General features: G+C 34.4%; 1 protein-coding gene across 2 annotated transcripts in view; it reads right to left on the bottom strand.

The window, feature by feature from the left end:
- The window catches only part of FZD3 (frizzled class receptor 3), a 102,241-nt gene continuing 87,722 nt past the window's right edge, over nucleotides 1-14,519 (bottom strand). For both annotated transcript variants that reach the window (XM_067745271.1, XM_067745272.1), the window contains one exon: nucleotides 1-10,922. In XM_067745271.1, coding sequence (XP_067601372.1) covers nucleotides 10,709-10,922 — 214 coding nt within the window. In that variant the 3' untranslated portion in view covers nucleotides 1-10,708. The remainder of the gene's footprint in view (nucleotides 10,923-14,519) is intronic.

Genomic DNA, 14,519 nt, shown 5'->3' with positions numbered 1-14,519 from the left:
TACAGAACAAATCATTTAATTTTATTACAAATTTCCAATTTATAACCAAAATATACAACCACTACATTTAAAATCAGTTTATACACTCACAGTTAAAGTGCTAAGTAAAAACATTTACAAAAACTGACATCAGTCTACTGTAAACAAAATAAATCTACAAGAGCAGAGTGCAAAGCACACCCAGCTAATGTGAAAGTACATTTCATGCTCTAATCAAACGCACTTGTCCTATACAGAGCTCAACAGTAACTTCTCCACTCATTTGGAAATGAATGAACGATTTTAAATACATAAAAAAGAAACATGAAGAACTAATGCCACAAAATACAAGTCTTTATGAGCATAAAGTTTCTAACTAGATGTTTATATGATAAAGCAAGATTAAAATTTTAGAATCAATTTTAGAATCACCTCATCAACTTAATTCAGATTAGAGTTTGAAAACTAAATTGCTAAGTGCCACCTGTTTAAGAATAATGGTTTCTGAAAATAATGAAAAAAATATCCTTTCTACCTTTATATCTCTTGAAAAAAAGAGAAGGTGGTGGTCATTGTTGATAACAGTAAAATGAGGCAAGACTTTTTTAAAACAAGAATGGACAGTGCCCATCTGTAAATTTAATATCAAGGAGCAGAGCCGGAACGCAGGCCTACCTGAAGGTAGGGCAGACAGAGCCTGAAACACAGCCTTAGAAGAGCGTGGGTGAAGGATATCTAGGATGTTCCAGACACAGCCTTTGAACTGAAAAACGTGAGATCAGTAAGGCCCCGACTTCATATGACGCATGAAATAGAAATGACTAGCTCCTTTCTTCAAGGTCACTGAAAATATACAGCACTTTCAGTCATCACATGGGTTCAGGGCAAGAGGAGCAGATTCCCAAGTTAGGTCATTTAAATGATATCCCTTGTCTCAAAATAGTTCCACCAACACTAAATTATTTCCACTTTTAAAGCTTAATATTCTACTAACTGATAGTAATCTGTGCTAACAACAATGTATTTGTTTGTTTTTAAGAGAGGTGAAAGGGCTATAGTCACTAACACTTTATTCCAAACCAAGACCCCGAGATTAATACTGGAGTGCACTAGGTCACCTCTTGTTGGCTATCTGTTACCCTTATTATTCACAAAAATATTATTTATATGAGGAGATGTAGTATGACTTTGGAACAACGCAATCTGCAACCTTTTAGAACATAGCTCTATTTAAAATTGGGGATTTCCTGTGTAGGAGCTTCTTAATTTTATATGCTTTTTTATACTCATATATTTTAATTCTTACAACCTGAAACATATGCATAAAGAAAATCTTTAAATGGCACTTTAAGGCAAATTTGTTGACTACATAACATAATAGTATTCATTATTTTAGAACGCCTATCAAGAAGACACAATTCTGTAGCTGGCAAAATTTGAGTCCATATTAGATATTGGGTGGGGAGGGGAGTTATTTTGCCTCTAAATGATATTTAGATGTATGAAAATGTTTCAATAATGAAAGCTTAAAAACTACACACAGATTTAATAAAAGCCGTATGTAACTTATGTATTCCCGAAAGATATTTGCTTCAATTACCGAAGTCATTTTGTTTTTTGGGGTTTTTTTTTTTGTTATTTTGCGGTACGTGGGCCTCTCACTGCTGTGGCCTCTCCCGTTGCGGAGCACAGGCTCCGGACGCGCAGGCTCAGCGGCCATGGCTCACGGGCCCAGCCGCTCGGCGGCATGTGGGATCTTCCCGGACTGGGGCACGAACCCGTGTCCCCTGCATCGGCAGGCGGACTCTCAACCACCGCGCCACCAGGGAAGCCCACCAAAGTCATTTTGATTAAACACCTTTGAAAACTGGGCAATTTAAAAGCAAAACAAAGCAGAATTTTCTTGATAGACCTACGGTTATCTGTAGTTTGAGTCTCTTTCATAAAGCCTGGTAGGTTGATTAGAAGAGTTGAAATGGGAAGTCATTACATCTGTTCTAAAGGATCTTTGTTTGGTTGTTTCTTGAATATATATTATGAAATTGTTAACATTTGATCAACAAAACCAGCAACTTCACATAGCTCAGAATAATATTATCCAACTATGACCACATGATATGAATCTCCTTGGGCTGATTCTCAGAAAGAACAGTCCATCTATGGAAGAGTTTTCTGCTGAGATGACTGTGATAACCTAACATATACAATACTGCACAACATTAAGAAAATAAGACAAAACAAAAAAAAGTCTCAAAAAAAAAAGCTCACATTAAATAAATGTGAGCTTCAGGTATCGTATATTACAGAAAGCGAAATAACTATTAACTATAATAAATTGTAGACGTATATACTTACATAAATAATATCCCCAATTCATTAACAGATTAAAATATAGCAAAGTTGGTATTTTCCTAATTTAAAAAGTTTAAATTAGAAGAAACAGTTTCCATAGCTCTTTCAAATAAAAATAAGACAATTTAATAGCTTTTGAGTGTCAAATGAACTTTTCTTTTTGGGACTGGGAGTAAGGGACTGTGATGTTGCTGTCTTTATCATGCCAAAGTAAATTTCTAAACTGCATCACTCCTTCACATATGCAATACGTTTAAACTGCAATGAAAAAATAAAACTCTTGAAAACAGAATTTGACATTTCTGAAAATAAAAGCAGAAAAGTTGTTTGAAGTTGGTATTAAAGATCTGTGAAATGGGATAATTTTAGAGAAATTAACTTTTTAAAAAGATGAATGATAAAGAACTCAGATTTACTATGATAATTCACAAGCTAAGGTAAAAATAGCACCTGATGACAAGAATTTCCAGACTAATATTTTCAAATTAGAGTCCTTTTCATGATTAAAAAAATAATTTCAAGTTCACATATAAAGAAAACATAATATTTTCAAGTACACAAACACCTCAGCTCAGTGTAAAGAACTACTGTGTTGATCTTGTCTCAGAAATATAGAATTATTTCATATTAAATCTTTCTGCCAACAAGAGTAGTTCAAAGAAAAATTATCTGAGGCAGGACTAAGGGAGGGAGACAGGGAAGAAAGACATAAACTTCCTTTTCAAAACTGGGGGAGGGGATAAGTAGGTAGAGAAATAGAAAAATAGTGGATGGATAAATATAAATTAAATCACCCTAGGATTATCTGTTTTATCTTATAGAATATCCCATTATCAAAACCCAGAAAATACTCAATGAAATGTTTAGACCTCAGACTCAAGCTTAACAAATGTAATATCAAAACATGAAGAGACAGAGAACTGAAAATAAAGTGGTTGTTTTTAACAGGCAGTTAAAATAACACTGTAATACAGGCATGTCTGAATGAGAAAAGCTGGGCATCTAATTCAATTTCTGGAAGTCAGGAGAGTTGTCTGATCCAGTGAAAGACAAGGAATCAAGTCCAGCCAAAGAAATCACACCAGAAACCAGTACACCTTCCTATATCAACTTTCCATTATTCTTCTCTACCCATCAGACACCAAACCCAATACCTAGACTGTAAATCTATAGACCAAGGGTTCAAGAGATTGATATGAGCTAATGAACACAATTAGAAGAAAGACAATGATCTTTAAAAGTAACAGGAACCTCCTTGGCCTGGTTCTCAGAGAACGTAATTAAATCTACAAGAGAACTCTGCTGAGAGATGGAACTAATGGAATTTCCACATTTTATTACAGAAGGAGGCTTTAGAGAAACATCTTCTTCAGAGCCAGAAAAAAATAAAAAATAACACACCACATTTATCTCTAACAATATTTTAAAGCAGGACATTCACTTGCCCATGGCAATCTTGCAACTATATTTATGCAATGAATCTAAGAATACAGCTTAAGAATAATTATTGAACAGAAAAATTTCAATCCATTCCTCTTAAATTCCTTTTACATTTTATACTCATTTTAATGTCAGTAAAATCTAATAGCTTTTTTAATTAGCTATATGGGCCAGTGCTATCACTGCTTTGTTTACTAATTTTACCTTGAATACATTTTGTTAAAAGTTTAGCCTAAATAGCTACATTCATATTTAAGAGAACAAAGATCACAGAATTTTACATGTTATTTTTTTCTGTATGTCAATTTTAAGGTGCTTATGCTGGCTCTTTAGGAGACTTTTCCCTTGGGAGAAAAAAAGGTCATGTCAATTATTTGTAACCTTTCTTTTACTTTTATTATCTGTAATATAATTTTCCTCCTTTAAAATTACTTAAAATCAGGAATTTCCTGGCGGTCCAGTGGTTAAGACTTGGTGCTTTCACTGCCATGGCCCAGGTTCAATCCCTGATCGAGGAACTAAGATCCCACAAGCCGTGCAGTGTGGCCGAAAAACATAAAATAAAATAAAATAACTTAAAATCATTAATGGGAAACAAAATTAGCAACATATCTGAATCCTATTAATTTGAGTATAACTTGCATTAACAGTACAGGCTGATCTAGTAAATATAGTTCATGGGAAGAATAACAAGAATAAAAGTAAGCCTAAATAATGATTATAAAATAGTCAAGGGATAACCAAATCAGAAACAGGTGGAATTTGAGACACTACCTGATCTAATCCCCTTGTTCCTTTCATTTACAGATGAGAAAACTGAGGTCCCAAGAGGTAAAATTCCAAAGTTACACAGCTCATTGAAAACAGAGGCAACACTAGAGATCAGGTCTTCTGACACAAAGTTTTGTGGTATTTAAAAATAACATAATGCATTTTTACTAAGCATTAAAAAAATCTGCCAATTTAGAAAAAAGAAATTATTAAGCGCTAAAGTTTTTTCTTTTATGTCAGTAAGCATGTCAACACAGGTAAAGAAATACTTGCAAGTTAGCAATACAAACAAGCTGACTTATATCACAGAAACCCCAGGGCAATAATAATAACAACAACAACAACAACAATAATAATGTTGTAGTTCACCCTACTTCAGGAAATATGATAAAATAACAAGCTTGAAAAATAGCACTGTCTTATAAATACTAATGTTACTAGCGAATGGTAATTACCAAAATAAGGGAACACTGAATTTTCAAAACCCGAATTACTACAAGGTAAAAAACTTGCTTCTCTTGATCAGGGAAAAGTGGTGACAGTGGCCAATAAAATGAGAAAAAAATTATGAACAATGCTATCATACCAATGAAAATGTCCAAGAAAGGACATAATAGATTTTCTGAGAAAAGTGATTATTAAAAAAAAGTACTCTGAAGGAAACCAACCTTCAATACATTTAAATAGACTGAATGACTCTCACTTATAGGAATAATGTTGTACTGGTATGGGGATTTGACTAAAATATAGGTGAAAATTTACCTTCTTTTATCTTTATGGCAACAAAATTTTTACTTTCTAATTAGAGATCACAGAATAAGAAAGATGCTTATTAACTTATTATATTAAATCTTTATAAATCAACCAAATTGGAATGTCTGCAAAGATGGCTGGTTCCGGATAGACCTTAACATTTTCTTTCTCAGAATACTTCGGATTCTGAGAGAAAATTATAACCCGATATCAATTTGGCTGTTAAAGAAATATAGAATTTACATTAGAAAAAAACACAGGAGACTAATTATAGTCAGATGGAAGGTAAAGGTTGCTTAGTCTTCCTACTCCTTTCTCAAAACTCATATAATTGGAACAAAAAAGAAGGGAAGAGAACTAAAATATTAAGAGATGTCAACATACTTTTTTCATATAAAATAGATTAAAATGATATAAGAATAATGTACAAAATCATACAGCTACCAAGAAACATAGCTGAATTAAATGTAAACATTTTTTCTTATTTTAATCAGTTGTAAAAAAGGCATAAAAGAAGTGTAAAAGAATCATGAGTTCCTTTGTAAACCTAGGTTCTATAAAAATGCTCTTTTGTGTGCTTATGTGTGGAAAAGAACGGAGAAATCCTTACTTTATGCAGGTTTAAAAATTATATATGCAAATATACAAACAAGATAATATTATCACTTAAAATGTAAAGTTTTGCTACGATGAAAACCAACCAGTTACAGTAATCACATTTTAAAAATTGTTCTTAATTGGAAAGAACTGGGCACATGAAAGTCCTCAAAGAAAGAAAAATAAGGCTTACACTTCTCTTTATATTTTTCTTATAAATTTCATTGAAACCAAGCTAATGTAGTTATATCATTCTGTATCAAAGAAAACATAATGGAGATCCCCAAATTTCTGATGAAAGTGACCTACAAATTCAGCCATATAAAATTTGAAAACATATTCTGGTATAACATATAATAAAGAACGAATACAATCTAAGGGCATAGCCACTCTTGAAAAAGAACCTCATTTTTAAAGGATTAATTGGATTGCTGACTTAAAAGTTATACCAAATGAATACTGGTCTAATTGTCTATTCTGTTGTTACTGCTAAATACCACTGAAGACCATTATCCTTGCTTTCTGTAACCCCAAAATTCTAACAAAAACAAACACTATCAGTAGGGAAACTTACAGGTTAAAGAGCACTGTAATTCCTGTTATCTCATTTGATCCTCACAATGTCCAGTGAGGTAGGTTTCGGGGCCCCAAATTACCTTATCCTTATTTTACATCAAAGAAACTGAGACCAAGAGAAATTAAATGAGCTGTCTAGTTTACATCATAATTATGGGTCTTTTGATTCCAAGTATGATAATATGTAAATATACCTTTGGCATGTCAAAAGCAATATAAATATCATCATAGTGAAATTTTGGTATATTAATGTTTTCTAAGCTCAAGCCAATGATCCACTACTTTATCAAAAAACTTTAAGTAGTTCCTTTTATTTCATGGGGATATAGCCTAAACCAATACAGTTACAACTTCAGTTACTGCCCGCTATTATCACAAAGAAACTAATGAGGTAGGTTAAAATGTAGTAAATTTTTCTAATTTGAAGAGATTCTCAGAATTTTCATAAATCTGCTCTAAGAAACAGCTTTTAGAAAATCATCATTAATCAAGGTTTACTTGAATATTCATTTACCCAACCACTACACAAAGATCTAACTTCACATAAAACCAACAAGAACCTAAATACCTCTAAGAATAGCTCATCACCTTTTAAAATTAATATAAAGTGTTGGTACAAGTTTGTATATATATTTCTTTAATTAAAATAGCAATATGGACTGTTACTCTAGGAGAAATACACTTTATTTGGTGCAATTCACATATTACTAACTGCCGCAGATTATTCTGGTAAAGCAGAGACTTCATTTCACTTAGTTTAAATTTAGACTCTTCAAATTTCTTTGAAGTGAGACTTCACTGCTAGAGTAAAAGTGAGTTGCATAACATGAGTTATTCATTCATTTAAATATTTATTGAAAACCTACTATGTACTATGCCCTCTGCTAGTTGTTGAGTTACTAATCAGTTGTTCTTTGAAACTACTGTTTCGAGCTTAATATTGTCTTGAATTGTTTGCTTTAATCACTGAAAAAATTCAATACAATATTGCTGAAATCAGAGTACTTCTCGAAAACCTTTCAGTTATATATTAACATTTTGGAGAGAACTATTATTTTCTCAGTTGTCAACTGAACAAATAAAATACTAAACATTATCACATGCCAATCACAACACAAATTAAACATATGGTAGGAAAGATGTCAGGACTTGCTTATGTTGGATTAAGCTAGTTGAGACTTGAAATTGTTGTTTTGTTATAGTTCTTCAACTGTTTCTTTAAAGAAAAAAAATCTTAATTTGGAGCGCTAGTTTGATAAATAACACAACCCAAACTAAATACGGTTATTTAAAACAATGCATTAACAATATTAAGTAAATTTTGTGGAGCAAAACTAAGATACTGAAAGTAACCGAGAGGCCAATATATCCTTTACAAATACAACAACAGTTTAGTAGAGAAGATACAAATGAATATATAAAAATCAAGAAGCACAAAGTTAAGATTTTCATAATGATGTTCACTTAACTGTCTATACTTGGCCCACAAAAAAACCAATTAACTTTTTTTTTTTTTTTTTTTTTTTGCGGTACGCGGGCCTCTCACTGCTGTGGCCTCTCCCGTTGCAGAGCACAGGCTCTGGACGCGCAGGCTCAGTGGCCATGGCTCATGGGCCCAGCCGCTCCGCGGCATGTGGGATCTTTCCGGACTGGGGCACGAACCCGCATCCCCTGCATCAGCAGGCGGACTCTCAACCACTGCGCCACCAGGGGAGCCCCCAATTAACATTTTGGCAATTGATAATATAATGCAGATGGCGATGGATGACAACATCTTTGAGCTGAAACTGGTACCTTCTATAGTAACTTATTTTTTTTGTCTGAATGTTTGTTTTGGTCTCTCATGCTGTTCTCAGGGGAAATCCTCAGACAAAAGCCTCAAGAATTACTGATTTATTTATAAATGAGTTGTTATAAGTTTGGCTTTCAGAGTAAAGGGTTACTAACTGTCAGACGTGAGGGAATTCAGACTCTACTTGTCTTGAGTATTAACTCCAGTTTCAAGGGAAAAGACGATGAAGATGGAGGAAAAAGTAAAGCATTTGAGCCAAATATTCAACTATATCTTAAGAAGAATTAATAATAAATATGAAGAAATACATACTTTGAAAGAAAAAACATGATACACAAATTATTATTATCAGAAAACTGACTTCTGTGCCTGATAAAAGCTTCTGTCAACACCTAATTTCTTGGTGCTTTTTGTTTTAAAGGAGAGGAAAAAGTACACATGAATTAAACACATGTCAAGGAATGTACTATGGTAGCCCTCAAACAAATCTCTTAAATCCTCAATAATCTTAATCCCTTATAGTTCCTAACACTTTAAAATTTTCAAAGAGCTTTCATATGAGTTTTCACCTGATACCTATTTGACAATTTTGTGAGGTAGGTATTTATCTTCTGTCTTCATTTATAAACAAGGGAACTAAGGCTCAGAGAAATTGACCTGTTAAAGGTAAAAAATTAGCATATGGCAAAGCCAGGCCTCTTTAGAGTCTAGAATATTTTTTGAAGTGTGATTCTTGGATACTTGCATAAGAATCACCTGTGGTATTTCTTTTTACAACCAGATTTTAAAGGCTTACCATCACCTTTGACTTAATGAGTAAGAATCCTTAGAAGTGGGATCCAGAATTCCCGTTGTATACCAGGTAATGATATAAAAGCATAACACTGAATCCAGCTAGATTTTCACGTGATACAACATGATGCCATCACATCATCATCAGAGGCAAGTTAGTTTAAAACACCTTGCAGCCAGGTTTCAGATTAGAATCACCTGGAAAGCTTTTTAAAAAACTACCAGTTGTCATCTGAATGAGAGGAAGGTGTCCGGTATCAGAGGCTCCCCAAGTGATTCTTATCTGTAGTCAGGGTTGAGGATCCCTTGTTTAAATATACTTTTCTATAAAACACATCCAGCATTTCCCAGAAGTTTTCTTTCCCTTCCGATCAATTTCATGCCTAATAAACTTCACAGTTTTTATATAAATTATTTAAATTTTATAAGACAAAATGTCAAACATTTTTGAGTTGATATTTTTAAGAGTAAAGGATACTTCACAGCAGGACTAATCATGCTCCATTTAGCTACAGTGATTTTCAAATACCCCAAATTAATCACCTCTTTGGACTTAGGTTATATGTATTTCAGCTATAAACAAGAATGATCCAGAATCTGAAAATAAGGGTGTGGGGCAAAAGCTGTAGCCTATTGGCTACTGGGCAATGCAAGCGCAGACAATCAACCCACTGACAGGAGGGGCCTGGATACCAAGATCTGGTGGCTTTGGCAAGATCACATCTCACTGTAGAAAAATACAACAACGAATACAGAGGAAACATTTTGCCATTTTGTAATTATGGTTACCACAAAAAACCTTATAATGTGTGATGCTTATTCTATTACATGCTTCCACAGAACATATCTGAACATGAAGTTCTCTAGGAATCAATACTACTACATGGGAAAACATGGCTACAAAGTAAAAATTTTCCATCATGCATATGGATAAGTTATAAAAACACAGCCAGTAAAAGTAATATTTACAAAAGTAATAAAAACAGCACAATTACCGGGAAAAATGCCCATCTCCGCTTTTACTCCGTCGCTAATCCTGCTCCTGTATTTCTCTGAATAAAGATTATTTTGATAGAATTTCAAAAGAGCCTTCAATAGACTAACCAGATTCTTCTGTTGATTTTATATTCTATTAGCTAAAATACCCTTGCTGATTTATTAAATTCTCCTACAGTTTAAAAACACAGTTCTTTTTCACTTAGTGGAAAGGAAACTACAAAGTCCTACTGTTTATCTGAGAAATAAACCTTGCATAGAAAATTTCATTAATTCTGAAATTTTGTTTTATTAACAGAACTACCAGAATGTTATCTCACAACTAGTTGATATTATATGAAGGTTCACTATAAAGCAGTCACCACACATTTAGGATTTTTCTAAATATAAAACAAATGGGTTTATAAAAATGCTTACCAGACAAATAATTATTTCTTCATAACCTAGAAATAAGAATTATTTATGCGATAATTCTTAGCATTTTGGATGCCTTGATGTTACAAGTTTGTTGCAATATAAAAAGCAAAAGTTTACTTTTCAATGGACACAATCTGCACCTGACTGAAAGCATCATAACAGTGAGTTATGGCAATCAGTCATGCAAAGGCAAAGAAGAAAATCTGCTTTTTAAACAACACAAGTTTTCCACCTTAGGACAATTTAAGCACTGGTTCCATCTTCTTCAATAACCCGATTCATGCTGGTGCCATGTGTGATGTGAGTCATAGGATTATTACTGAGATCTCTGATGCTGCTATGTCGTGACTGTTCATTGAGGCGATGAGAACTACTGTGCCTGGAGTGATCCGTGAGTCGTGACATGCTGCCATGAGGTAGTCTCTCCTCCATTCCTCTGTAACTGCAGGGAGTGTACCTAATATAGGAGAGTTTGTTTTGAAGTAGGTAACAGAACACACTAGAAAATAACACTAAAAATTTTCATGAAAATACCTCATCAAGTGAAATAATTAGGAAACTAACAAGTGAAAAAGTAACAACCAACTTTTGATGATTTACACTCTTGAATTATTCAAGTGGCCAAACAGAAAGGAGAGAAAATTTACTGATTAGGCTCAGAATTAAGGTATGCTTTGCAAAAGGACAGAAGCTGAAGTGAAGAAGAGCTGACTGATCTGGAGCTATGCTAACTAAGTAATGATACTTTTCTCATTCAAATAAGTTTTGGGTTATGAGGTGGGTTCCAGGAGAGGAAGAACAGCAACAGAAGAAATATGACATTGTCCCAGGGAGTTTAGAAGAATGGTTATAATCAGTAGGACAGCAAACTCCAATTTTACTAAAAGAGTAGCATTGGAAAAGTGAGCAAATGAAATTAGAGGAGAAATTACCGTGACCCTAAAAAAAAAAAAAAGTGAGGGAATTGGCAAGCAATGATGACGCTAGGTGCCGACAGCTTCTTTCCAGAGAGCCCAGTTAACAGCTGAATTAACTACCTGTAAATGGTCTTAATTACTTTTCATTAGGGCTTCAGGCTGTGAGGATGCTATTTTGTAAAAGCTACATCAACTTAAATACAGAAGTAGCAAACTCCTAAGACTTTGTAACCCATATTCCTGCAAAAGCAAATTCTCTCCTTTATCCCTAGCCCAAGACACAGCTTTTGAGTATGTCAACTGGGCTACCTGGCTTATTGCAGACTGTCTTCTCCGTCATTCTACTTATCTTGAAAGGCAGCAGTGGGAGCTGTTAAATTTTCTTTTGTTGCAATTCTGACTCACTGAGCCCCCATCAGAGGTAAGAAAACTCACACTCAAACATACTATACACTTTTTGTAAAAAATATTTAATTTAGAATAACAAAGATCAAAGAAAACAACTGAAAATAATTTATAACTTTAATTAATACATTAAATTTTTTTTACATTAAATTTTAAGTAGTATTTCTAAAAATAAAAAGGTAGCAGGCCATTCCTTTTTCAAATGGTCATCAAAACAACTAATCACAAGCAGCTGAAGACCTATTGGCTGTCAAAAAGCATTTATCATTTCCCTCATTTAATGATTATAACAAATTTCATGACTCAATATGAATCATTTGTAAAATTTAAAGATTTTAAAGATTGATTCATATACCACTGAGCTGATCTAGTATTATAGCAGTGCTTGTCAAATAATGTTTTCATTAGATCACAGAGTTTTAAAATTAAGTCCTTTAAAATTATAAAAGAAAGCATGTCTTTTTTCCCAGTTTGCATAAAGCAAAAAAGAACATTTAAGAATAAAAAGCTACATTTAAAATATTTTTTAAATTCCTCATGTTAACGGAATGGTTTATAAAAGAGCATTTAATTCTTATTTATTAAAAGAATTCACATTCAGAATACAAAGGTTTTACCTTTGGTTTGCAAGTTTTGGTAAAATAATTACAATGTTTGCAAATGAAAATATTTCATAATAAGCCTGTTATTCTAGTTAATAATTATGTTACATAATAATCATTGCCCTAAACTGAGTGAAAGATTTCTCCAAATATGATTTGCCAGCCAATATGGAGACTTTTCACCTCTCAATGACTTCATAAGTATCTATTTCAAACAAATATGGCAAATGAAAAAGAGCAAAATATGATCAGTGTTCTAGGAATGATATCAAGGTAATTAAAAATATGAATTGAGTATTTTCTAAAATGAAATCTGTCTTTGAGTTTAATTTAATGAATAAGACTAAAAGAATACTTTTTTTCATAGAAAAAATTGAGTTCTTATGTCTAATTATTTTTTTTTTTTAACTTTTTATTTATTTAGTGTGTGTGGTATGCGGGCCTCTCACTGTTGTGGCCTCTCCCGTTGCGGAGCACAGGCTCCGGACGCGCAGGCTCAGCTCACGGGCCCAGCTGCTCTGCGGCACGTGGGATCCTCCCGGACCGGGGCACGAACCCGTGTCCCCCGCATTGGCAGGCGGACTCTCAACCACTGCACCACTAGGGAAGCCCTGTCTAATTATTTAAGTGAAATATATGGCTATCCACAAAATTCTAGAATATGAACCACCTGCCCATGGATAATTAGGACTCAACTACATAGTAAAATGTCACCTATTTACCAAACTAACCACTCTTTCTCAAACCTCCATCTACCTACTCATCTACTTCCTTTTTTTTGTTGTTGTTGTTTTGCGGTATGCGGGCCTCTCACTGTTGTGGCCTCTCCCGTTGTGGAGCACAGGCTCCGGACGCGCAGGCTCAGTGGCTATGGCTCACGGGCCCAGCCGCTCTGCGGCATGTGGGATCTTCCCAGACCGGGGCACGAACCCATGTCCCCTGCATCGGCAGGCGGACTCTCAAGCACTGCGCCACCAGGGAAGCCCCCACTTCCTTTTTTACATCCTCTCATCTAACTACCAATTACTTATTCTTTGAAGTTGACATACATGTGAAGGTATATTTACCCAAGTCTTATTTTATTTTATGTAGCACTGAGATCAGTAATTATCCATCAAGGAGTCTGGACTAGAGTGAGTACTGAGAAGCAGGAATGTGTGTAAACGTGTGATCTCACAGCCAAGATACCATGAAATGATGAGAAAACCATGGCCAAATATAGTGTTCACGTGTAAACTTAAAAACTGATGCAGAAAGAAATCGCCACGAGATGGCGTGCCCACATTATTTCTAAAGTTGTTTGATAGATTTATTTGTCTCCTAATATGCACCGGGCTAGATACTGTAGGGGAATATACAAATGTCTGTCACCAAGTTCACATCCTCCAGAAACTGCAAACTTAGCCAAGGAAAAACAACTGTATTGAAAATAGGTCACACCGAAAGGATGATTAAAAAGCAATTAATTAACTGCCATGGATATGGGAATCAAGCAGGCCTTAAAGGATGAGTATGATTTTAATTAATCAGAGATAAGAAAGGCCATTACAAGAGGTCATAGTATATCCCCTAGTTTCCATGACACTATACTTTCATAGATTCCTTCATATGTCTATAAGCACTTTCTCTGAATCACATGCTAGGCTATTCTTATTGTATTATTATTACTTTTTTTTAAAGGCACTTAATTGTTTTTTTAATTTTTAAAATTTTTGGCTGCGTTTGGTCTTTGTTGCTGCACGTGGGCTTTCTCTAGTTGTGGTGAGTGGGGGCTACTCTTCGTTATGGTGTGCGGGCTTCTCATTGCAGTGGCTTCTCTTGTTGCGGAGCACAGGCTCTAGGTGTGCAAGCTCAGTAGTTGTGGCTCGCGGGCTCTAGAGCGCAGGCTCAGTAGTTGTGGTGCGTGGGCTTAGCTGCTCTGCGGCATGTAGGATCTTCCAGGACCAGGGCTCAAACCCGTGTCCCCTGCATTGGCAGGCAGATTCTTAACCACTGTGCCACCAGGGAAGTCCCTCTTATTGTATTATCATTACTGTATTTACCAAGGTCTTGTTCTTGGTCTGTTCTTTTTTTTATTAAGATTCAAGGAATTCTATCTCACAATTTTAATTACCAACTACCTTATATTAA

This window comes from Pseudorca crassidens, chromosome 7 (genome assembly GCF_039906515.1).
Source record: "Pseudorca crassidens isolate mPseCra1 chromosome 7, mPseCra1.hap1, whole genome shotgun sequence".
NCBI lineage: Eukaryota > Metazoa > Chordata > Mammalia > Artiodactyla > Delphinidae > Pseudorca > Pseudorca crassidens.
The sequence above is the reverse complement of the archived record's forward strand: the minus strand, read 5'-3'. Positions and strand labels throughout refer to the sequence as shown.